Source organism: Sminthopsis crassicaudata, chromosome X (assembly GCF_048593235.1).
Source record: "Sminthopsis crassicaudata isolate SCR6 chromosome X, ASM4859323v1, whole genome shotgun sequence".
Taxonomy (NCBI): domain Eukaryota; kingdom Metazoa; phylum Chordata; class Mammalia; order Dasyuromorphia; family Dasyuridae; genus Sminthopsis; species Sminthopsis crassicaudata.
In genome coordinates, this window is record NC_133623.1 from 1,741,616 (window position 1) to 1,767,113 (window position 25,498).

At 44.9% G+C, this 25,498-nt stretch overlaps 2 protein-coding genes across 4 annotated transcripts in view; one reads left to right on the forward strand and one right to left on the reverse strand.

Annotated features, from left to right (window-relative positions):
• The window catches only part of LOC141548627 (glyoxalase domain-containing protein 5-like), a 67,954-nt gene that overhangs the window by 27,200 nt on the left and 15,256 nt on the right, over positions 1-25,498 (forward strand). Inside the window, exons 2-4 of one of the 3 annotated variants that reach the window (XM_074277640.1) lie at positions 4,556-4,635; positions 15,825-16,081; positions 16,322-17,094. In XM_074277640.1, the coding sequence (XP_074133741.1) occupies positions 16,975-17,094 (120 nt within the window). In that variant the 5' untranslated portion in view covers positions 4,556-4,635; positions 15,825-16,081; positions 16,322-16,974. Of the gene's footprint in view, positions 1-4,555; positions 4,636-15,295; positions 15,380-15,824; positions 16,082-16,321; positions 17,095-25,498 lie in introns of those variants that run through there. The other 2 variants (XM_074277639.1, XM_074277641.1) reach the window with 2 other exon arrangements.
• LOC141548626 (olfactory receptor 1P1-like) lies at positions 5,165-6,115 on the reverse strand. Its single transcript, XM_074277638.1, has one exon. The coding sequence runs from the start codon at positions 6,113-6,115 to the stop codon at positions 5,165-5,167; it is 951 nt and encodes a 316-aa protein (XP_074133739.1).

Genomic DNA, 25,498 nt, shown 5'->3' on the forward strand with positions numbered 1-25,498 from the left:
GCTGAACAGCGTTCACTTCAATTCCTAAGATCAGACCCAAGGCCCTCCACAAATAGCTGGCTAATTAATGGTTGTTGATGGCTACAGGGAGTAGAAGTCGGGAGGAGTGTGAGAGAATGGATCAGGGGCTAGTGGAAACGTTTCCATACAGCAGCAAGGGCCCAGCTGAGATTTAAGGTCACCAGCTGGCGCTGGGCTCTGTCAGCCTGGTCTTGTGACTCCCTCTGGCTTCGGTCAGAATCAGGGCCTGGAGCCGTCATTCCATATCATTTTTCATTGCTCAAAGTGGAGCACACAGATCAGTGGTACACAGTACCCCCCGTATGTGTTATGAGACCCAAGTTACAGGGGCAATGGAAGTTGGCATTCTTCCTAGTGTCAGGAAGTCCATTACTGAGAGAAACCTGCTGCTTAAGGCCATAGAAAAGTCACGAGGAATGGCCTCATATATAGTCAGGGCAGTTGAGCCAGCCCAAGGCACCCAAGGGAGACACAGGAAGCAGTATGTGCCTGGTCAGTCAGATCATCTTCATCCCCTGGACTACCACCTTTTAAAAAAAATTATAGCTTTTTATTTCCAAAACATATGCATGGCCAATTTTTCAACATTGTCCCTTGTAATCACTTCTGTTCCAACTTTTCCCCTCCTTCCCCCCCCTCCTCTAGCTGCCAGGTAGTCCCATACACGTTAAATATGTTAAAGTATATGTTAAATATAATATATGTTTACATAGTTATACTTGCAGCACAAGAAAAATTAGATTTAGACAGAATAAAAACCTGAGAAGGAAAACAAAGTGCAAATGGACAATAACAGAGAGAATGAGAATGCTCTGTTGTCTACTACCTTTCTTTAGAACCTGATGGGACAGCTTAGAACCCTGAACCCTCAGGAAGAGCAGTGTGCCCCAGGTCACCAACCCTGCTTCCAGCTGGGGGCCCTCCGACATTTTCCTGGGGAGCAAAACCTGGGGAGGTGCATTCTGGGGACTTTCTGCTCCCGCAGGGGCTACAGTCAGACTTCTGGAAGCCCTAGAAAGGAAATTCCTGCTCACCAAAGTCCTTTGCACAGTTGTCCAGTAGCTCAATGGCAGAGACTGATGCCATCCTCTAAGTGACATTGGAGAAGAGGCCCCAAGCACCTGCTTTGCTACTCTACCCTAAGGACCGTGGGACTTTTACTTCATAGGACTGGAAGCTGGAACCTTCCCTAAGTGTTGTCCCTACCCCTCCCACCCCCATTAGAATGGGAACTTCTTCAGGAAAGGAACCATCTGAATCTTCTGTTTGGATCCCCAGAGCTAGACAAACAGTAGGAGCTTAATAAATGCTTCTTTCATTTATCCATAAAGATATGAGTCTTGGAGGCAGGAAGAACTGGGTTCCAGTCTTAACACCAACCTTTTGTTCTTTGAAGTCACATTATGATTCCCAGGTTGTCCCCCACCTCCTCTCTCAAGGAGGTTAGTACTTGGCTCATCATCTGCCTCTCTTGCTCCTTCCCATATGCTAGGAACCTTTGTTATCTGCACAAGTGCTCCCCCATGCTCTCTAACCTCCCACTTCCTCTGGGATGGTCTCATGATTTCTCACCATCACCTCCAAGTGTTCTGTTTCCCTAATTAAAAACTAACATTCTCTGATGGCTCGTTTGCTAGATCTGGTTTTTGCCCTCATTTGCACCTCGGATCCCTCAGCCCCTCAGGACTTTGTCCGGCTAATACCTTTGCTTTGACTTTACTTCCCTCCCTCTCTAACTTCAAACCAGTAGTTGGCCATTTGAACTCAATGCTGTCCTTTGCTCTTGGGTCCACAGTCCCCTAGTCACACTGTCAAACTTCAGGCCTCCCCCCATTTGTCTCTTTCACTCCTACCCATAAGCCTCCAAATGGAGCTGGAGAGACTGTCTCAACCATGTTGATTGAGATGGACCTTGACTGGGCCATTAGAAAGGATTGCCTCTATCCCCTCTCCCCCAGACGGTATTGCAAGCCTTCCCTTCCCTCCTTAATCTCCTCACTGCTCTCCCTCACCCCCTAGCCCCACCCTAGCAGAGAGTCTTATTTCTTACTTTATTGAAAAAATTGACGTGGTTCGCTGAGAACTTCACCTCATCCTCTCCCAGTTTCTTCTGGTTCTTCTCTCTGACTCTTCACTATCCCAAGGCCCACATGACATGTGTGGGTGACCCCAGCTCCTCCCATATTTGCTAAGAAATTGCTTCCTCGATCCTCCTTTTAAATTTCTTTTTTTTTTTTTTTTTTGCTGAGGCAATTGGGGTTAAGTGACTTGGCCAGGGTCACCCAGCTAGGAAGTGTTAAGTGTCTGAGACCAGATTTGAACTCAGATCCTCCTGACTTTAGGGCTGGTGCTCTATGCACTGTCTCAACTAGCTATCCCTTAAATTTCTTCTTACCGATTGGTTTCTTCCCTAGTGCTTCCAAATAAGCTCACATTCTCTCCTCCCGCCTTAAACTTTGCTGGCTCCTTTCACACCCTATTATGCCATTGGCACATATCTTTTCTCCTTTCTCAAATTCCATGAACGAGATGATTTACTTGCTGCCTGGACTTCCTCTGTCGATCTTTGGTCATTCACAGTATGACTTCAGACATCATCACTCAATCCAAACCACAAGCTACCAATGGACTTTTACAAATAATTTTATTTTGTTTTTAGTTCCAAATTCTTTTCCTTTCTTCCCCTCTCCCACTGACTAAGAAGGCGAGAAATCTAGAAACCTTTATAGATATGTACAAATATGAAAAGCAAATTTCTACAATAGCTTTGTTCCACAAAGACAAAAGAGAAGAAAATCTGTTTCATTTTGCTCTGAGTTGATCAATTCTCTTTCTGGAGGTGAATAGCATGTTTCATCATGAATCCTTTCAAATCTTAGTAGATTGTTGTGTTGATTAGAGTTAAGTGTTTCAAAGTTGATCATTGTTTATTTATTTATTTATTTAATTTTTTGCTAAGGCAATTGGGGTTAAGTGACTTGCCCAGGATCACACAGCTAGGAAGTGTTAAGTGTTTGAGACTAAATTTGAACTCTGGTCCTTCTGACTTCAGGGCAAAGTTGATCATTTTTAAAAGATTGCTGCCATTCTATAAATTGCTTACCTGGGTGTGGTCGCTTCATTCAGCATCAGTTCATAGAAGTCTGTCTAGGTTTTTTGTAAATCCTCCCGCTCATCATTTCTTATAGCACAGCAATTTTCCATCACAATCATATACCCCAACTTGTTCAGTCATCTCCCAACTGATGAGCTCCTTAATTTCCAGTTCTTTTCGAACACTAAAAGAGTTGCTATTAATATTTTTGTACATATATGTCCTTTTCTTCTTGCTTTGATCTCTTTGGGATACAGATCTAGTAGTGATATTGTTTGAGCAAAGGCTATGCCCAGTTTAATAATTGGGCATGGTTCCAAATTGCTTTTTTTTTACAATGTCTGGACTAGTTCACAATTCTACCAATGGTGCATCAGTATACCGGTTTCCCTCAGTCCCTTCAGCATTTGTCTTTTTTTTTTTTTTTAATCATTTTATGTCTTTTGTCATCATGGTGCATCAGTGAACCTGTTTCCCTGAGACCCTTCAGCATTTGTCACTTTTTTTTATTTATTGGTCATCTTAGTTAATCTGATGAGTGGGAGGTGGGGCTTCAGAATTGTTTTCCTTTGCATTTTTCTAATTATTAGTGATGGCTTGGGTTGCTCCGTCTGAAAACTTCCTCTTTCTATCCTTTGACCACTTATCAATTGGATAATGGCTCCAATTCTTGTAAATTTGACTTAGTTCCCTTTATGCTTGAGAAATGAGACTTTTAGCAGAGAAATTTACTGTAACCCTCACCAGTTTTTTGCTTTTCTTTTGAGTTTTATTGGTTTGTTTGTCTTAAAACCTTTTTAATTTTATGTCCTCAAAATGATCCATTTTACTTCCTCGGAGCCTCTCTATTTCTTGTTTGGGCATAAATCCTGCCCTTATCCGTAGATCTGCTGAGTAATTTCTTCCCACCAGTGTGCTTATTTCATGCTTTCTGTCTGAACCACGTGCTCATTTTGAGCACATCCTAGTGTATCTTATGAGATGCCGCTCCAAGTTTTTGCCACCCAGTGTTCCCAACGGTTCTGTTAAATAGTGAATTCCTGCCCCAATACCTGGAATCTTGAGGTTTATCAAAAACTGCTTACTATGTGCCAGGTGCTTTAGAATTAATATCCTATTTGACCTTCACAACAACCCTGGCAGGGTGTGCTGTTATAATCCCTGTTTGATAGATGAGGAAATGGAGGCAAACAGAGGTGAATTGACTTGTTCAGGGTCATACAGCTAGTAAGGGTCTGGGGCTGTATTTGAACTGGTTCTTCTTGCACTTGATCCAGCTAGGTGGCTGCCCCTACTACTTAAGGAAAAAGCTCCATTTATTCCTGTGCTTTTTAGTGTGTTTTTTTTAAAACAGGAATTGGGTATTGTATTCTGTCAAATTTTGCATTTATTAAAATAATTTTTGTTGTTTTTGTTACAAATGTGGTCATTTATGCGTAGGTTTTCCTAATATTGAACCGACTCTGCTTTCCTGGTGTGAATCCCGCTGGACCTTTGTGATATATTGCTGCGGTCTCCTTGTTAGTATTTTTATTTTTTCTTGTTTGTATCCACCACATTGCACATGGTGCCTGGGACACAAGAAGTGCTTAATAAATGCCTTAGCTTTGACTACTGCTCAAGTCATTTTCCTCAGGTGCAAACCCAGGTCTTCTTCACTGGAACCCAACACTCTAACCACTGAACAACTTTCTGTCTGCGTGGCTTCCCCATTCAACCAACTCCAATGACTTCCAATTGCACATAGGATAAAAGGGGAATTCCTCTGTTTAGTTTTCAAAGCCCTTCCCAACCTGGCTCCAAGCTCCCTTTCTACTCTCCCCTCCTAGGCACTGGGCTGCAGCCTCACAGACCTGTTCTCTGTGATCCACACTCCCCTTCATCTCCCACCTCCATGCCTTTGCAGCAGCCATCCTCCCTGCCTAGCATGCCCTCCCTCCCCCTCCCAGAATACCTCTCTCCTTACGCGGCAGCTCAGGCATTGCCTTTCCGGATGTCCCCTGGCTTCCCCCATGCCTTCCCTTCCTCCCAGACTGCCTCCAGATGGAACTACTTTGCATTTCTCCTCTGGATGTTCCCTCTGATAAGCCTGGCCAGTGCTGCTTGCATGTCCTGGTTCCTCAGACTGTAGATGAAGGGATTCACTGTGGGTGTGATGACTGTGTACATGACAATGGCCGCCGTGTCCCCCGGGGCAGTCGATCCAGGATTGCTGGGGCACAGATATGCCCGGATCACTGTCCCGAAGAAGAGGAAGACCACGGTGAGGTGAGAGCCGCAGGTGGAGAAGGCCTTGCGCCTCCCCTGGGCCGATGGAGTCCTGAAGATGGCCCTGGCGATGTGGCCATAAGAGATCAGAATGAGGATAAAGGGGAGAAGGATGACGGCTCCCCCCAGGGTGAGCAGCACCCACATGTTTGCCTGCGTGCTGGAGCAGGCCACCTGCATCAGTGGGCCCAGGTCACAGAAAAAGCCCGAGACGGTTTTTGTGGTACAGAAGGAGAGCTGGGTCATGAGCAGAGTGTGAGTGAGGGCCACCGAGTTGGTGAGCACCCAGCAGAGGGCCACCAGCAAGGTGCAGCGGGTGGGGCTCAGGACCGTAGCATAGTGGAGTGGGTAGCAGATGGCCACATAGCGATCGTAGGCCATCACGGCCAGGAGGAAGATGTCTAGGTCGCCAAAAGTTAGGAAGAAGTAGAGCTGGGTCATGCAGCTGGCGTACGAGATGCTTCTGTCGCGAGTTCCAATGCTCACCAGCAGATTGGGCACCGTGGTGGAGACAAAGCAGCCGTCGGCCAGAGAGAGCTGAGCGAGGAAGAAATACATGGGCTTGTGCAGGTGGGGGTCAAGCAGGATGGCCATGGAGATGAGCAAGTTCCCAATCACAGCGACCAGATACAGCCAGAAGAAGAGCAAAAAGAAGACCCACTGAGGGGGTGATTGTTCCGAGAAGCCCTGGAGGATGAATTCAAAGAGGCGGCTTTGATTACTTTCATCCATGAGCCTGGCATGAGATTCATGCAATTGCTGACTCGTCTGAGATCATGGAATCCGGTGCCCTCCGTCATCACGGAATCTGGTCCCTTCCAAGATCATGGAATCTGGTCCCCTCCGCCATCATGGAATCCGGTCCCCTTCCCAGTGGATGAATTCCCTTCCTGGGTGATAGACAATTGAGAGCACTTTTAAAAGTTATTAAACCCCGCCCCCCTTTTTCTTTAAGTATTAAGTACAATTTGGTGCCTTCACTGACTGAGCTGTGATGGCTTAGAGACCTCAGCTGATGGAGCTGGGAGGTAACTAAAATACCAGAGAACCCAAGCGATTGGTTTTATGGAGGCGGAAACAGAGGTCCTGAGGGGAGGTTTTCCTGAGATCACACACACACACACACACACACACACACACACACACACACACTCACACACTCACACACACATGCACTCGCACTCCCACATCTCTGTCTGGCAGTACTCCTATCAGGTGCTCCCACCTTCAGGAAGTTCTTTCTCTTCAGAACGAGTTTTTCCCGACTCTCCCTCCCTCCCCCCTCCCCTCACTGCTCCGGTGTACTTCCTCCATCACTTTTCACATTCTTCCTTCCTGGATGGAGTGACAGATAGGAGAATGGAGGCATGTTGGGTAGATGAGCAAACACATGTCCAAAGGCGATTGGCAGCAAGGTAGATGGAGACCTTGCCTTGGAGTCAGCAAGACCTGGAGTCCAACACCGCCTTAGATCCCTACTACTGATATGATCCCGGCCAAGTCACAGCATAGCTCTCAGCCTCAGTTTCCTCATCTGTAAAGTGGGCTCAATAAGAGCAATTGTGTCCAAGGGTTGTTGTGAGGATACAGTGAGATCATATGTGGATCTGGCAAAACTTTGCAAAGCTTTGACAGAGACAGGCGAATGTGAGTAATGACAATGAGGCTGGCCAGCTGGTCCCAGCTCCCTTTCCCTGGCCTCTTCCGGCATCTGGGGAGTCATGTTACTAACTGAGTTAAACACCAGAGTGAACAGGACCTTTTCCCCCTCACTAGCAGAATCTTTTTTTCTGCAAGCTAAATTCAAACCTTTTCATGCCCAGGAGGACGATAACTCCTGATTTAATTTATGGGTCTGAGGACCCATAAATCTGGGAGAAGGGAACAGAAGACACTGGGGGCATCTCCTTGGACCTCCAGGAGAACTGGCCCTGGCCTCCTCAGCTCCCCAGGAACTGAGGGAATGATCAGGGGAGAGTGCAGAGAGCAAAACCTTTGAGGGCACAGAAAGGACCTAGGAGCCGTGGAGGCAGCCACAGAGGAAGCCCAATGTACCCAACTAATTACTCGCTCCCGCAGCCATCCACGTACCCATCTGGGCAGTGGTCTCCCAGGCTTTCCAGCCAGAAAGACCTTGGAGATCATTAAGATCATTAAGAGAATCATCCTTGTGTTCCCCATGAAAAGCCTGAGACCTCCAGAGGTAAAGTGATCTCCCTGAGATCCAACAGCTAGTGAGGTGCTTGCTGAGACTAATGGCGCCCTCCCTTTTCTCCAGAAGCCGCAGTTGACCTTTCAAGGGTCATTCGATGCCCTCTCCAGCCAAACTAAGTTTTGCTTCCCCAGAGTTGGCATTCTTCCCCGGCTTCCCTGTGTGTGCCCAGGGTGTGGGAGGGCGAGGGCCTCATTCCTGGAAGTTTTGGAAGACGTGGGGAACCTGCGTTCAAGGCCTATCTCCCCCTACCTGCACCTCCTAGCTGGCTTTGTACCTCGGGACGAGTCCTTTTCCCTCTCTGGGCCTGCTGGGGTGGGTCGGGGCGGCTCTTCCAGCTCCCAGTGGCTGCTCCTCGAGGAAGGAGACCTGTTTGGGATTCCCGCCTGCCCAAGGAGGAGGCTCAGATTGGATTCAATCCCACAAGCCCTGCCTTGGGATCCCTTTGGACTCCAGAGTCCTTGGAGTGCTGCTAGTGGGAAAAGTTTTTGAAAAGTGGCCTTTGGGTCAGAGTCCCTGGGTTGGAACGAGACCTTTCTTATTTACTCCCTGTATGACCCTGAACAACTGACTTCACTGTGGTCCTCAGTTTCCTCATCTGTCAGATGCAAGGGCCCCTTAGGAACTCCTGGTCTAAGGGGGGGGGGGGAAACCAACAGACAAAGCAGCCAGGATGTGTTGGAGTGGAAGGCTCAACTGTGGGATGTCGTTTCCCTCCAGCTTTCATCCAGTGATGTGGGTAGCTGCCCCCGAGTGAGTCTCCCTTTCCCAGTCTCTGCTCTGGGGCCTGGCACCCAGAACTGTCCCCCAGCCTTTGCTTATTCCATCACTCAGTCCTCGAAGTCTCTCGCTTGCCGCTCTCGCCTGGCGTCTTGGCCACATTGAGTGTCGAAGCTATCAGTGTGTTTAATTATCTGAGAGGCGACAGGTGGCGGGGAGGGGAGGAGGAGGGAGAGCCCCGAGTTTGGAGGCCGAGGACATGCTCTGTAGATCTTGCTCTGCTTCCTGCTGTTTCTGGCACCTTCCTCTCTCTGGGTCTCAGTTTTCTTCCTCAAACTGAATTTGAGTCCTGGCTCTGACCCTCCCTGGTTGACACTTCTCTGTGTCTTCCAGACAACTCTCAGAAACTAGAAAGTGGAGCTAATTCGGGGGGCAGTCTGCAGCAGAGAGGGCCTTCTCTACCCCAATGCCCTTGTCAATCCCAAAGAAACAAACCTGGGCACCTGCAGCTGCCTTTAGGGGCTCAGAAAGCCTTGAGGAGCTAAGGCTCTGGGAGGAATGATTTTGCCTTCAATAAGGGTAAACTGAGCCCTAGAGAGGGGGAGGGGTTAGTGCCCACTAGGTCCTTAGCTACATGAGGCTGAAGGGCCACTCTGCCAGATGAATGCTGGAGACCCCGAGGTCTGCTTCTTTCTGGCTGAGTCCCATCCTGGACTGTAGGGGGATATCCAGCCATCCCTCACCTCTGCTGTCTCCTCCCCTTCTCTCTTCCTTCCCTCTGGATGAGAACCTGAATCTCAAATGAAGCAGCGGCACAGAGCACGTTCCATTGTCCTGTCCTTCCTCCTTTTCTCTCCTCCTCTGGGTGAATCCCCAGTGAGGAGCTGGCCGGGGACTTCCTGCCTTTCCAGGCCTCTGCCCAAGCCCAATTACTGGTCTTCTTCGAGCCAGCCTCGAAGGAGCCTTCTTTGGTCTGGGGAGCTCATTAATGGGCTTCTGTCTGCCCATGGGCACCACTCCCAGGATGGTGGCAATGGCATGGTTGTGTGTGGGAGCTGAACCTTGGAGGGGAGCCAACAGGCTCTCTTGGCTCCTTGGGCATTGCGCCAATCTATGCAGGACTTTGGGAAGGCTTCCTTGCCCTCCATGCTCCCCTCTGCTCTGGTCCCATGGCCACCAGAGCACCGGTGATAGGTACAAGAAGCAGCCATGATGCTCACTGACTTTGTTCCCTTCCCTATAAAGAGAAATAGTAGGATGGGACTGATGATTTTGGAGGGCCATCATTGCCCCTGATTCTCTAGCTCTTGGAGAAAATGGAGGCCGCCAACGGTCTGTGATTGCTGGTGATGTCTGGCTCTGTATTTCTAGCAACCTCAATTTGAGTGTCTTTAGGAGCTTCTGAGGCTACCTTTGCCATTTGTGGGGAGCCTTCATTGTGGCGAGCCTTCATTGTGAGAAGGTCTTATTCAAATCCATCCCTGTGCCCTCTATGTTCCAGTTATGACAGCTGGGGCCAAGCACAAGATGGACCTCTTCTTCTGAGGTATGGGAGGGCAAGTCCCATCCCATCCCCGAGCCCCCAATGGAAGGGATGGTAGAGGAGTTCAGAACCATGGACAAGACCTAGAAACTCTATGGGGCTCAAACTCAAACAGTTTGGCTAAGATGACAGGAAACAATAATGACGAATGTTGGAGGGGATGTGGGGAAACCGGGACACTATTACTTGTTGGAATTGTGAATATATCCAGCCATTCTGGAGAACAATGTGGAACTATAATCAAAGACTATCAAACTGCATTCTCTTTCATCTAGTAATGAGATGTTTCTACTGGGCCTGTATCTCAAAGAGATCATAAAAGAGGGAAAGGGACCCACGTGTGCCAAAATGTTTGTGGCAGCCCTTTTTGTAGTGGGAAGGAATTGGAAATTGAATGGATGCCCTTCAGGTGGAAAATGGATGGATAAGTTATGGTATATGAATGCCATGGAATATTATTGTTCTGTAAGAAATGATCAGCAGGAAGATTTCAGAGAGGCCTGGAGAGATTTACAGGAACTGATGCTGAGTGAAGTGAGCAGGACCAGGAGATCGTTGTACACGGCAACAACAAGATTATGTGATCATCAGTTCTAATAGATGTGGCTCTTCTCAACTGTGATTTAGGTCAGTTCCGGTGGACTTATGATGGAGAGAGCCAATACACCAAGAGAGGCCTGTGGGAACTGAGTATGGAGCACAACAGAGCTTTTTCACTCTTTTTGTTGTTGTTTGCTTGCACTTTATTTTCTTTCTCATTTTTTTTTTCATTTTTGATTCAATTTTTTTCTTGTGTGGCACAATAACTATATAAATATGTTTACATATATTGCATTTAATATATATTTTACCATGTTTAACATATATTGGTCTACCTGCCATTCAGAGGAGGGGGTGGAGGGAAGGAAGGGAAAAGTTGGAACAGAAGTGTCAAGGGTCAATGTTGAAAAATTACCCATGCATATGCTTTGAAAATAAAAAGCTTTAAAAAAGAAAAAGAAAGTCTATGGTGGTGAGGTGGGGGTGAAGGTGGGGCTGGAAAGCAGACAAGATTTCATCTTAAAGAACTTGGGAATAAGGTAGGAGACTTACTGGAACCCCAAACTCGGGGGGCCAGAGGTGTTGGGGACACACAGCACTGCCCTTAGCCTACAAGGTAATGCCCGAGAACAGATTGGCATGGGAGGCCTACCGCAACATGGGGCTGCCTGGCCTCTCCAACCCACTCCCACTTCTCTCTCTCTCTCCACAGTCCCCAGGCTCTGGCTGAACCCCCCTCAGATGCACCCTGTGCTTTCCTGGCTCTGAGTCCTTTGCCTGTGCTCTTCCCTTTGCCTGGGCTACCACTGCTATCTCCATACCCATTCTTCGTCTTTTTTTTTCTTTTTTCTTCATTCTTCCAGTCTTAAGCCACCTCCTCCAGAGGACCTTCCCTGCTTCTCAGCACTCGCCCCACCTCCCGGCAATTAATGGCTTCTCCCTCATCCAACTTGACTTGTTCTGCCCCCGCTGTTTACTCCCCTAGTTCTTTTATATCTTCTCAGCCCCATTTGACAGATGAGTTTTAGAAGAGGCCACATAGCCAGGAAATGGTAAAGCTGTGGAGCTGGCCTCACTACATTCCAGCTAACATCCTCAGTCAGTGGAGATGGGCCATGGGACAGGAAGAAAAGGAGAAATTCAGGGAGTTCCAAAGAGTAGATTGAGAAAAATATCATCTGCAGTGGGTAGCTAGCCCTAAAGTAAGGAGGACCTGAGTTCAAATATGACCTCAGACACTTAACATTTCCTAGCTGTGTGACCCTGGACAAGTCACTTAATCCCAAGTGCCTCAGTTTAAAACAAAACAAAACAAAACAAAAAACACCCAACAAGATTAGAAGGAAAGTAACAAATTGGGAAAATATTTTTACAGTTCAAGGTTCTGATAAAGGCCTCATCTCCAAAATATATAGAGAACTGACTGATTGATAAAAAATCAATAATAAATGGTCAAAGGATATGAACAGACAATTCTCAGATGATGAAATTGAAATTATATCCACTCATATGAAAGTGTTCCAAATCACTACTGATCAGAGAAATGCAAATTAAGACAACTCTGAGATACCACTACACACCTATCAGATTGGCTAAGATGACAGGAACAAATAATGATGAATGTTGGAGGGGATGTGGGAAAACTGGGACACTGATACATTGTTGGTGGAGTTGTGAAAGAATCCAGCCATTCTGGAGAACAATGTGGAATTATGCCCAGAAAGTTATCAAAATGTGTATACCCTTTGATCTAGCAGTGTTAACTACTGGGCTTATACCCCAAAGAGATCTTAAAGAAGGGAATGGGACCTGTATGTGTCAAAATGTTTGTGGCAGCTCTTTGTGTAGTGGCTCGAAACTGAAAGTTGAATGGATGTCCATCAATTGGAGAATGGTTGGGTAAATTATGGTATATGAAGGCTATGGAATATTATTTCTCTGTAAGAAATGACCAGCAGGAAGAATACAGAGAGGCTTGCAGAGCCTGAACTGAGGCTGAGTGAAATGAGCAGAACCAGAAGATCACTATACACTTCAATAACAATACTGTATGAGGATGTATTCTGATGGAAGTGGAAATCTTCAACATAAAAAAGATCCAACTCACTTCCAGTTGATCAATGATGGACAGAAACAACTACACCCAGAGAAGGAACATTGGGAAGTGAATGTAAATTGTTAGCACTACTGTCTATCTACCCTGGTTACTTATACCTTCAGAATCCAATTCTTGCCGTGCAACAAGAAAATGGTATTTACACACATATATTGTATCTAGGTTATACTGTAACACATTTAATATGTATAGGATTGCCTGTCATCTAGGGGAGGGAGTAGAGCGAGGGAGGGGAAAATTTGGAAAAATGAATACAAGGGATAATGTAAAAAATTATTCATGGATATGTACTGTCAGAAAAATTGTAATTATAAAATTAATAAAAAAAACCCGCCAACAAAAAACCAAGAAAGATCCCTCCTAGCTCCCAGACTCATTCTAGGGAATGCTAGGTTATAGGGGTTACAAGCGTCTTGAATCTGGGAGGAAACTTAAAGGGTGTCATGTCCCAATCACTCCTAAGTAGGAACCCTTCTCGGTAACATACCCAAGAAGTGGTCCTCCAACTTTCTGAGGCTTCCAGGGATGGGGGCATTCCATCCCCCAAAGCAGCTCCAGGTATAGAGCTTGATGGCAGGAAAGGTTGGTCCATCACTTTCATTCAATCCTCCCAGTTTGGCCCTCTGGGGCCAGCCATGAACAAGTGACTATGGGGTGGAGGTGCTTCACCCATTGACCTTTCCTTAAGCAGGGATAGGCTAGCAACTCTTTGCAGAGACTGGACATCAGCCAGAAATTGGGGTTGGAAGACATGGGACCAAGCTAAAAGAACTCCTGAGGATGATGGCCACATCTGGGGGCTCCTGGCTAAGTACCCAAAGGTTTTCTCTTGCGTCTTATAGGATCCTTGATCTGAGAATCTGGCTAGGTCACCTCCCCTTTCTGGACCTCAGTTTTCCATCTGGAAAATGGAGGCAGTAAGTCTGCTACTGTGGGTTAACAAAATGAACGAATGAAGCAGCAGATGAACAAATGGTCCAATGATCAAATGAACAAATAAATGAATGAGCAAAGTAATGAATGGATGAGTGAATCAAGGAATTAAAAACAAAACGATAAAGAAAGGAACAAACGGAGGCAGTTTTGGGAGTCGGACAACAAAGAAGTGAATGAAGAAATATGTAAATGAATAAATGAGTGAGCAAAGCATCATGGTTCAAGTCCACATCTGCCTCATTACTGGGCAGGTGACTTTCTCTCTCAGTAGTTTAGACAACCCTTCAAAGATACTGAGCTGTGGAGCAGATGCTAACCTGCTTTAGGAGTGACAGCTTTCTCACCTGGTGGTTCTGAAAACCAAAAAAAATCCCAGGTCCATCATTCCCTCCTGGTCCCTATGAATGACAGAACCAATGTGCCAAGGAGCAAACGATCCAATCAACAAATAGACAAAACGAACAAAGCAGCAATCAGGCAGTCGAATGAGTTACAAAATGAACAATGAAATGAGTAAGCAATCAATAAGGGAAAATAATCTATGACTAACTGAAGGGCTAGCTTAACTGATGGGAAAACAAATAGCAGAACTGTTGTGTTCATCTGGCAGGAGTTCTTTCACCCCTGCTGTGTGTGCCTGGCCTTGGATTGAATCCTTGCTCTCCTTCATTACTGCTAATTGGGGGAACAGGTGAGGGGCTGGGCTTAGAGCCCTGGAGTTGTTCCCCCTCCCATCGCTGCATGAGGCATGGCCCATTGCTGCCTTGGGGGGGTCTTGGGGTGGAACTCCACAGGGGTCCATGACTCTTAGGTCCCAGCCAGGCCCAGCTTTCAATGCCTGCTGTTTCTATCCTCCCTCTCTAGCTTCAGCTTCTTGGTGGGGGTGGGAAGGGGTATGGACTGTTTTTTCTCTTCCCATCCCAACTGTTTTCTGACCTCATAAGGGGATTTAATGGTACAAAAGCCTGTCAGTTTCTGTGGGAACCTGAACCTCCCTGTCCAGGTTTGATTCTCTGCCTCAGCACCCCCTGCTGGGACCGGTAGTGATACAATTCACAGAGACACATCAACTCTGAGCTCATGGCCCAGGGGCTGGCTCTAGTTCCACACCTTGATGAGGAGAGATGGAAAGAGAGAGACAGAATGGAGAGGTTGATTTAGAGACATTTGGAGACTTGGAAAGATAGCTGAAGAAGGAAAGAGAAGAGACAGAAGTCCAGACGGAATAGGGAGACCAAGTTTTGTGACACTTTCCATAGGTTTGCCCCCTCCCAGCCCTGCCCTGCCCATCTCAGTCCCCAATCCTGGAGGAAGCTCTGGGATTGGCTGTTGGCCCTGGAGGGGCAGGAGGAGGGAGGTTGCTTCTCCCCCCCTTTCCACTCCACCTTCTCTCTCAAGCCCCATCCCTGGACTCAGACATCTGCAGGTGGACATAGAGACAGGATTGAGGCAGAAAGGTGGAAAGAGAGGCAGACAGATCGAGAGAGAGAGAGAGAGAGAGAGAGAGAGAGAGAGAGAGAGAGAGAGAGAGAGAGAGAGAGAGAGAGAGAGAGAGAGAGAGAGAGAGAGAGTTAGTTCTAGGCACACACACACACACACACACACCCAAACACACAAACACACGCATAGAGAGAGCCAGAAAACAACTGGGGAGGGTTAGACAGGATCACAGAGCCACTGTGACAGAGAGCTGAAAAGAGAGACACAGAGATCAAGGTCAACAGAGCAGGTGAGAGAAGGCAGAGACACAGACGGAGAGATAGGAGCAGAAACTGAAAAGTGGAGGGAGGAGCAACAGGAGCTTTGATCTCTACTCTCTCCTGGCCCTCCAGGGATTGGGCCAGAGCTCAGGGGAGGAAAAGAAGACCCTTTCTGTTTGTTTCCCCTTGCCCAGTCCTTCAGCCCCAAGAGCTTCGATGTCTACCATGGGTGAGCCTGGACTCCTGGGTCCCTGGGGGGGAATGGGGGGATGGTGACTCTTCCCTGGCCCTTCCTTTCTCCCAAGGACTCAGACTAATTAGTTAGGGGCTTAGCCAGGCTCCATGGGCTGGGGTCATAGGTTTCCCATGAGCTCAGCTTCTGAGGAAGGGAGGAAGAGTGAGAGGGCTGCAGCTCTCTCCAGGGAGGGGACTGGATTTCCTCTGGTTGGGATTTACTACTTACACACAGTAGGCTCTTCAGAATTGGTTGTTTATCAGGCTATCTCTCAGGGGCCTGGGTTGTATATAGGCCCAAGGTCTTAGATATTTGACCTGAGTTATAAAAGGGGGTCAGTATATGGGAGCCATGGCCATGCTATATTTGACTTGGGCTGGAAATGACTTGGGGTGGGGCTGAGCCATGTATGATGGGGCCTCAATTGTTCTTCCCTCAGAAGCAGGGGGTGCTGGACTTTTCGGCCAGGCCCTGGAAGTGTTTGGCCTGAACTCTCATGGGTATGCTCCCCCCCGGGGGGAAGCCCCTCCAGGATCAGCTCCCCTCCCAGCTGGGAAGCCGAGGAGACATCGGACCAAGTTTACTCCCAAACAACTGGAAAAACTTGAGGAAGTCTTTGGAGGAAACCAGTACCCTGATGTCTGGTTTCGGGAAGCTCTGGCCCGAGACCTAGGGCTCGATGAGATCCGTGTTCAGGTGACAGCCCTGCTAGAATTCTCACCCCAAGGGAGTCTCTTGAATTTGAGAGGAGGGTCTTCGGTTGTGTCAATCCTAGGAGGGGAGGGAGGGAGGGAAGGAGGGAAGGAGATCATGTCTTGCCCTACAGGGAATGTTCTCACTTTCTGGGACCCTGAAGGTCATGTTCCCAATAACTGGAGGTTTATTTTCTCCCTTTGGGACCATGGGGGCAGGGGAACAGTATCTTTCTTATCCTAGGTGTGGTTCCAGAACCGCCGGGCCAAGCAAAGGAGGCAGAAGTGTTCACTTCTCTCGGACCTGAACCTGTTGCCTTTTGACAACCTGACTGGTCTCCTTCCTGAACCCCAAATAGCCCAACCCTATTTCTTCCCAAATTCTGAGCTCAGAGATCCTCAATTTCCACATCCCTATAACCCCAACCTGCATTCTGAGAGCCTCTTCCCAGACCCATCACCACAGCCTATTGCTGTATTCCCACCCCTACCCTCACTCCAATTCCCACCACCACAGCCACTCCAATTCCCACCCTCAGCCCCAGTCTATGCCCCAGCCCCGGAGAACCCAGAGACCTGGATTCCCTGTCAGCACTCCCTGTCCTGGATTCCTGAGAAGCACTGAAGAGGATAAGAACGTGGAGCTCGCCGAGGCCCTGAATCTGTGTTTGTGTGTGTATATGTGATGGTGATGGTAGGGATAACGGTGGTGGGAAAAGGAGAGAGCCAGAGAAGTATTCAGATGTGGAAATAAAAGCCTTATGAGAATGAGGTTGGAGGAGCTTTTGTGACTTTGGAACCAAAGGGACTGAGAAGGGCTGAGAGGAAAAGGAAGAATTCCAGAAGCCGAAGCTGGGGACGGAAGGAAAGTATTCAAGGAGGTGACTGAGGGAGGGGATGGGCCTGAGGAATGGAGAAATTGGCAGCTGTTTTCCCGGGGTCCTCATCCAAAGACAAGAAGAGCTGAAAACTCGACAGAATGGCTGGCTGGCTCAGCAGTCAGAAGAGCCCCAACAGGTGAGAAGTATAGAATAGGGGAGGGGTGGCTGGAGGAAAATTCCCGGGACTAATTCTGGGGAGATTTAGTGGCTGCAGGCTCAGAATAAATCAATCCTGGGATCTGGGGATTAAAAAGGCAATGAGAGAGATGCACATGTTTCCCATTGTCTGGGCCAAGGAGTGTGCAGGACGTCCTGGAATTAGAGCGATTTGGGGTGTGGAAGGAGAAATGGAGAAAATGTTGATTCAGCTCTTCCTCCTGACCTCTTAGCAACAACTGTTCTCTCGATAATTGATTCAGGGCAAGTTCAATTGTAAACTTCTTGAGAGCTGGGACTAGTTTTGCCTGGGACTAGTTTTGCCTTAGCATGGGATCTGGCCTCGGAGAGTGCAGGATAAATCCTTGTTGACTTGAAGTTAACCGTCACACCAGAGGGGAAAGGAATAGCCCGAGCACAGAATGTCTGCCTATGATGCTTTATGGCCAGCAGAGCTCTCAGGAGGCTAGAGATTGGAGGGGCCACCATGGCTCGAGTTGGATCGTTGTCATTTATCTGGGCATGTTATATCAGTTCCCCAGGTACAGCTTGAGGGGGACTATCATGTCCCAATACATCTCCTAAGGCAGGTAGCACTCAAGATGGTTCACCACCTTTCTGTTTTCATTTATCTATCTATCTATCTATCTATCTATCTATCTATCTATCTATCTATCTATCTATCTGTTTTTGTGGGAGCAATTGGGGTTAAGTGACTTGTCCAGGGTCACACAGGAAGTCCATTTTCATTTTTAAAAAAGGCTCATTGCTGGTGATATTTCAGTTTCCCCCTTCCCAGAGATTTGAGGGAAGCTATTGCTGAAAGAGGATGGCAGAAAAGCATTATCTTGGAGAACTTGTCTTTTTCACATCCCTCTGAAACCTGTTCTTTATAGTTTCTGGAACTATGATGATATAAAAGATACCACCATTTGGACTAAGTAATGTTTGGAAATGATCCAATCTTAGCAGTTTAGGAGTAGGAAGCTGGAAACCAAGTAATTGTTAGGAACTCCAGTATCCCAAGAGAATTCTTGTCAATCTGTAAGCAGTCGGTCAGAATATACCTATTTATAGCCCTGGCCAAATATCTAAGACCTCAGGCCCATATACAATCCAGGCTCCTGAGAAATATCCTGACACATACAGTAGGTTCTTCAGAATCAGTTGTTCTTTAAGTAAATCCCCAGTCCCTAATAAAAAGCCCCTGTCCACATATGTAGCCTTGATCAATAGAGAAAATCCAGGCCCCTGCTCAATCTACAGCCCTCTCCTTTCCTCCTGCCCTCTCCTCAAAGACATAAAAGAAGCAGTTTCTGCCCTTGAGGAACTTCCACTTTTTAGAAGGAAAGGACATGTAGAGTATCAATAACAATGTGAATAATTGAGAGAGATGGGAACAGGAAAGCTTCCATGGAGAAGCAATTTTATTTCCTGGAGACCCTTTTTTAGAATCAGACTTTTTAACAATTATTTAATAAAAAATGGATTTTTTTGAATTAGGGAAGAAAAAAAGCAAACAAGTTTCCAGATCCCAAGAACCAGGGCCCTTGAGCTGAGCTTTGAAGAAAGTCAGGGCTTCCAAGAGGCTAAGACATGAAGATGGGACATAGAGTTGTGTATGTTGGGAACAACAAGGAGGCCAGTTTGGCTGGAAGGTAGAATATGTGAAAGCAAGTAATGTACTTGATAAGCCTAGGGAGGCTGTGAAGATCTCAAAAGACCAAAGAAAGAAACCAGTATTTGATCCTAAAAGCAATAGGGAATTCATGGAATTTATTGAGTAGAGACAATGGTGGTGGTGACAAGGTCAGACTCTTAGAAGATCACCTTGTCAGCTGAGTGGGGGCTAGATTAGAATTAGGATCAGCCGCTGCAAGAGTCTAGGCAAACAAGAGTTGCTGCCAAACTTGGGTCAGTTGAAGGAAATGCAGATGCTTAACCTGGAGAAGGGAAGGCTTTGGGAGGGGATGAGAGCTGTCACGTAAAAGGTGAATTGAACCAGGAGCAAGGCGGATGGTGGAGAAGGTTGGGAAGAAGCCATTCAGATTTGCTACTGGGGAAACACTTCCCAACAAAGCAATAGACAGATGGCCTGGGCTGCTTTCTCTCCTGCACTACTCTGTCCTCTCTCTGCTTATGTGGTTCTCCTCCTACCTAGCAGACCACATCTTTTCAGTTTTCTTCTTTGCAGCATCATTACTCCCGTTCTTCCCCCTTTTGTGGATGAGTCTCTTTTTTCCCCCTCTATTATCAAACATCAACTTTGATCAATACCTGAAAAGGCATCTCCTGGTTAGCCAAGAAGCTTCTGCTTAGAGGTCTTGATTGAGAAGGAATCTAGCATCCCTAGGCTGCCCATTCCACTTTGGTCAATTTTTCCACCTCCAACCTTGCTTCTTTAGGGCCACGGTAGCCTCTCAGACCCTATCGTTGATGTTGTTAGGTGCTTCCTCAGGCTTCTCTTTAACCAGGCCTTGTGGAGGATCATTTTGAAGTCCTTCACTGTTTCTGGCCAGTTTCGTCTAGATTCTCTCTAGATAATCCCCATCTTTTCCATTCTGAATTCATTTTTTCCCTGGTTCCTAGGCTTCACTTGCACAGACTTCTAATACCCAGGACCATGTGCACAGCACAATGAGTCATGAGAGCATCACCTTGGGGGAAGGATATCCTAAGAGGCATTCCAAAAAAAAAAAAAACAACAAAGAATTTTGGAAGGTTTGGAGGTTTTAAATTTAGAAAGGTTTTAAAGCTCATCTAGTCTAATCACCTCATTTTGCAGATAAGGAAACTGGGACCTAGAAAGGTAAAATGACTTCCCTATTGTCACACAGGTAGTAATCAGAAGGGTTGGCATTTTGACCCAGGTCTTTTTTCCTCTAAGACCAATATGTCTGCCATGATAGTCCAATGCTTCCAACAATCAATGAACATTTATCATATGTGTATATATATATATATATATATATATATATTACATATGATAAACATGCTATGTGCCAGGCAATGTACTAAGTTTTGGAGATATAAAAAAGGCTAAAGATAGTCCCTGCCCCCAAAGATATATATATATATATATATATATATATATATAGAGAGAGAGAGAGAGAGAGAGAGAGAGAGAGAGAGAGAGAGAGAGAGAGAGAGAGAGGAGAGAGAGAGAGAGAGCGCTATCTACAGAATACATAGGAAATAATTGATAGAGGGAAAGCACGAGAATTATGAGAGAATGAGTAAGGTTTCCAGATGAAAGTGGGATTTTAGGTGGAACTCCTGATGATGAGTATTTTTATTTTGAAACATTCACAAGTCATCATTTTATTCATTCCAGAACACTGACATCATTTACATACATTTATAATTACTAGAATTCACTAACCCATTTTGAAAATGGTGACAGTGGAATGACAGAAATAAGAACAACTAAGTTCTCCACAAAGATCTTGAAAATGTACTATAGAAAGTTACCAAAAATGAGCGAAAATGATTTTTCAAACCAAATGAGAGATGTGAGCAGCAACATAGTGAGCTAAACATTTTCTCTAATCCCCATTTCTCACACCTCTCCAAAACAGAAATTATAAGCCAAAGATAAAACAATTTCAGCTGTTTGCATTGCCTAGGATACCAAGAATCCTAAAGAAGGCCAAAAACCTCCCCAAACACTTGAACTGATGCTTACTGACTCTGAGCTCACTCAGCAACCCATGCTCACCTCCTATGCTAGTAGCATGGCTGCAGTAGCAGATCCAAGGACACAACAGGCTTACCACAAAATTTACCTTTATACCCTTATCTCTCCTCCTTTTTCCAGTGCTCTGGAGATCTTGGCTCGAGGCTGCACATAGCTTAGCCATAGCTGATCAGGAGCAAAAGCCTGCCAGGGGCTGCAACCTGAAAGCATCAGTACTGCAAAGTTCGAAACTGCTGCTGGGGAAGGGGAGGGAAAATAGGCTCTGAACTGTCGATGTCAGGTCAGAAAAGTTAGGAACAGTGGAAATGGGATGGCTAACTAAGACAGAATGCTCTGTGTGTGTGTGTGTGTAGGGGCTTGTGTATATGTGTATGTGTGTTTACACCTGTGTAGCACTCCACCAACCCTGAGGGGCAAAGAGTAGCATCCAGATTTTCCAGTTCTCTCCACCAGAAAGTCAGTTGGGATATAGACATAGGGTGAAGAGCTGTGAATTGCTGAGAGTGAGGAGAGGCTGAGAAATCCAGTCTTGGGATTTCTTTGAGATCCAATCCCAAGGGAAACCATAACCAGAGGAGAAAGAGTCAGGAAATGAGAGATAGGAAAATAAGGAGGAAGAAAAGAAAACTATCATAGATTGCAGGAAGAAGAAAACTAAATGACTTTGAATATAAATAAATCAACAGGAAAAACAGTAACAATAGAAATATGACCTCCAGATTTAGTAAACAAATTCAGGCATCCATGAATAAATATTGCAAAACATGGAAAATAATCCCACAGTTGGTGAGACGGAAGAGCCTGTAAATTTTTAGAAGAACACATAAAGTGTTCCTGAGTCATTCAAAAAAGAAATGAGAATTATGAGAATGGACTCTGTCCTGTACCGCAAAAATAATGAACAGAATAAAAAATCAGAATCTACCATGGCAATATTTACCAAAGAAACAAAAGAGAGAACAAAAAAGGTAGTAACAATCTAGGGGAAGAGAGACAAACCCTAGTAATATTTTTAAAATATGCTCACAAGCAAAATGTATTAAACTCAAAGACAAGATATGTAGAGACAATGTAATGATGAGAGATCATTCAGCAGAACATGACGGGACAAAAAACCGTAATATGATGAAAGAAAATTGGCCAGAACTACTGAATATAAAACCCAAATTCCAAGGGAAAGAATTCAGATTGCCTTCAGAAAAAAAAACCCTCAGTCCTACAAAGTCCAAGGTTCATAGTGGTTGAATTTGGCAGTTCGACTTAAAGAAGTCTAGAGAGACTTTCAAATACAAAGGAAAGGACATTTGAATAATATAAGACTATTTTGTACTCACTAGAAAATGTTAGAGAGGATGGAATAATGTCTTCTGGAGAGTAATAGAGTTCAGGATACAATCCATGGGGACCTACCCTGACCTATCCATACGCCATAAAAGATGGGTGTTCAATAATAAAGAAATGAAAAGATTGCTTCTTGAAAAACTTCACACAACAGAAATGTAGGGAGAATATAAAGATTAATGGATAAGGATAGCAGAGAGACTAAGAAACTTCCTTCTAAATGTATACAAGGAGACGGGAAAGAAGGGAAAAATCTGTAATAGTGAAGATAGGTGATGTTATGGATAGAATTTTCCTACAGGTGAATCCATGCTTTTTTTGTGGGACTAGATTACAACATGGGAGGCTATGTGAAGGGGGAGGGTGGGGAAGAAAGCTGGGAGGGATAGAGAGATGTGTGATGTGCTGGAATTAAATAAAAGGCTAGTTATGAGGAGAAGGTGACTTTTGGAACCTCATAAAGAGAAGAACCTACAGGAAATGGGGTGAGAAGGAAAGGGGGTGTTGAAAAGGGCAAGGGGAAAGGAAACCTTATTTTGGAGGTGGGAAAAGGTTCCATTGATGAATGCTTCTATGGGTGAAGAAAGAGGGCTAATATAGGGAGGTGAGAAGCTTATATTAAACAAAGTCTGGCTGATCTGGTGCTTGAAAAGTCTACGTGTCTTACACTGGGGGTGGTGGTGATGCAATTCCAGGGAGCAAGTAGCACCTGGAAGAATGGGAGAACACGGATATAGGGAGATTTCCAGACAAATGCAGGAAAAAAGTCAAAGGGAGAGGGTATGGATCAGTGGTGGACTGAATAATCAGGGATGAAGGGGAAAGGGTCCATATCATGGGACAGTGCCCTTTCTGACACTTGCAATAATTGACATAGTTCTGGGAATAGGGCACATGGAAAAGGGGAATCTTATGGGGTAAGTCTTACAAGACAGTGATAGAAAATGCCTAGAGATGAGAGCCTTGAACTGATACCTTGGAAGCTTTGTTGCATGAAGAATACAGAAAAAAGAGAAACCCCAGTTATAGGGGTCATGAATCAGGTAATAAAGATCTAGATAGAAAGAGAAGGTAGGTAATGAAGAGAGTGAAAGAAATCTTTTTTGGAAAAGGGCACAAAAATGAAAGTAATTTTTAAAATTAATTTTATAATTATACATTTTTTGACAGTATATATGCACAAGTAATTTTTTTATAACATTATCCCTTGTGTTCATTTTTCCAGATTTTCCCCTCCCTCCCTCTACTCCCTCCTCTAGATGACAGGCAATCCCATACATTTTACATGTGTTACAGTATAACCTACATACAATATATGTGTGTAAATCCCATTTTCTTGTTGCACGTTAAGTATTGGATTCTGAAGATATAAGTAACCTGGGTAGATAGACAGTAGTGCTAATATTTTACATTCAATTCCCAGTGTTCCTTCTCTGGGTGTAGTTGTTTCTGTCCATCATTGATCCACTGGAAGTGAGTTGGATCTTCTTTATGTCGAAGATATCCACTTCCATCAGAATACATCTTCATACAGTATTGTTGTTGAAGTGTATAGTGATCTTCTGGTTCTGCTCGTTTCACTCAGCATCAGTTCGTGCAAGTCTCTCTAAGCCTTTCTGAATTCATCCTGCTGGTCATTTCTTACAGAGCAATAATATTCCATAGCCTTCATATACCATAATTTACCCAAACATTCTCCAATTGATGGAAACTTCCAGTTTCTAGCCACTATGAAAAGAGCCGCCACAAACATTTTGGCACATACAGCTCCCTTTCCCCTCTTTAGTATTTCTTTGGGATATAAGCCCAGTAGTTAACACTGCTGGATCAAAGGGTATGCACAGTTTGATAACTTTTTGGGCATAGTTCCAGATTGCTCTCCAAAATGGCCGGATTCTTTCACAACTCCACCAACAATGTATTAGTGTCCCAGTTTTCCCACATCCCCTCCAACATTCATCATTATTTGTTCCTGAATGAAAGTAAAAATTAATGAATAGGACTAGCTGAATGGAAGAAGGAAGAATGTACTTGATAAGAAAAAAAGAGGGGGAAGAAATATATAACCAGATAAAAGCAAGAAGAAAAACTGAACTAATGAACAAAACCATAAAGAGGAAGAGGTAACAAATGAAAAGAGGGGATCAGGAATGAGGGGAAGAGAGTCAGTGGGAATGGAACCACTTTTAAGAAAGATTAAAGTAATTGAAGGAACATACTACTGTGTTTACAATAGAAGGGGGGGGGGGGAATAACTTGAAAAACTCCAGTGTTAGAAACAAATGAGGAAAAATGTAAACCTAACTCTCATAACTTTAAAATTGAATGGATTAGACAGTAAAACAAAGAAGTGTGATGGATTGGATGAGAAATCAAAACCCACAAGCTCACAAGAACACATTAAAAAAACAAAAACATACACAAAATAAAACTGAGAGAAGGAATTTTTTTTCTGCTATAAATCAAGTGAATCCTAAAAATAAGAGTTGCCATCATTCTATCAGACAAAGCAAAAATAAATATTCAAAAGAAAAAAAAAGGAATAAAGAAGAAACTACATTATGGTAAAAGGAACCACAGACAACAAATCAATATCTGTAATGAATTTATATGATCCAAATAACAGCATCCAAATTCATACAGAAAACATTATCTGAGCTCAAGAAGGTTTTTTTTTCCATCATGCCTTTCAGGTAGTCCAGGGATTCTTAAATTATCTCCTCTCAATCTGTTTTCTTGGTCAGTTGCTTTCTCTATAAAATACATTCCATTTTCTTGTAATTTTTTCAATCTTTTGGCTTAGTTTTTCATATTTCTGAAGTGTAATTAGCTTCTACTTAGTCAGTTCTAATTTTAGGGAAGTTTTTTTGTTCTTGAGTTTTATACCTTTTTTTTCCAATTACATTTATATCCCATAACTTGTCCAGCCATCCCTTAATTGATGAGCACTCTTAGTTTCCAAATCTTTGCCATTGCAAAAAGAGCTAGAAGCAATCTTGTATATCTGTAGTTAGTTTTATTTTGGACTAATCTCTCCCTTAATGTACTTTCCCTTTAATTCCCTCTTCTCCATTCTCTCCTTTCCCTCTTATTTCCCCATTAAGCGAAATATATCTCGGTACTCAAGGAATTCACTGTTTATGTCCTGAAAGAAACCTCAAAATTAAGACTCCCAGTAATATTGTAGTCAAAATCAAGAACTTCCAGATCAAAGAAAAAAATGTTGCAGTCATTAAGAAAGAATTTAAGTATTGAGGATCCACTGTAGTGATCATATTTGATTTAACAGCCAATACTATAAAGGAGTAAAAATCTTGGGATTGTGATATTACAGAAAGCTAAAGGT

Excerpts from the sequence above, each read along its gene's own strand:
- LOC141548626 (XM_074277638.1), bottom strand. The coding sequence starts at position 6,115 with ATGGATGAAAGTAATCAAAGCCGCCTCTTTGAATTCATCCTCCAGGGC.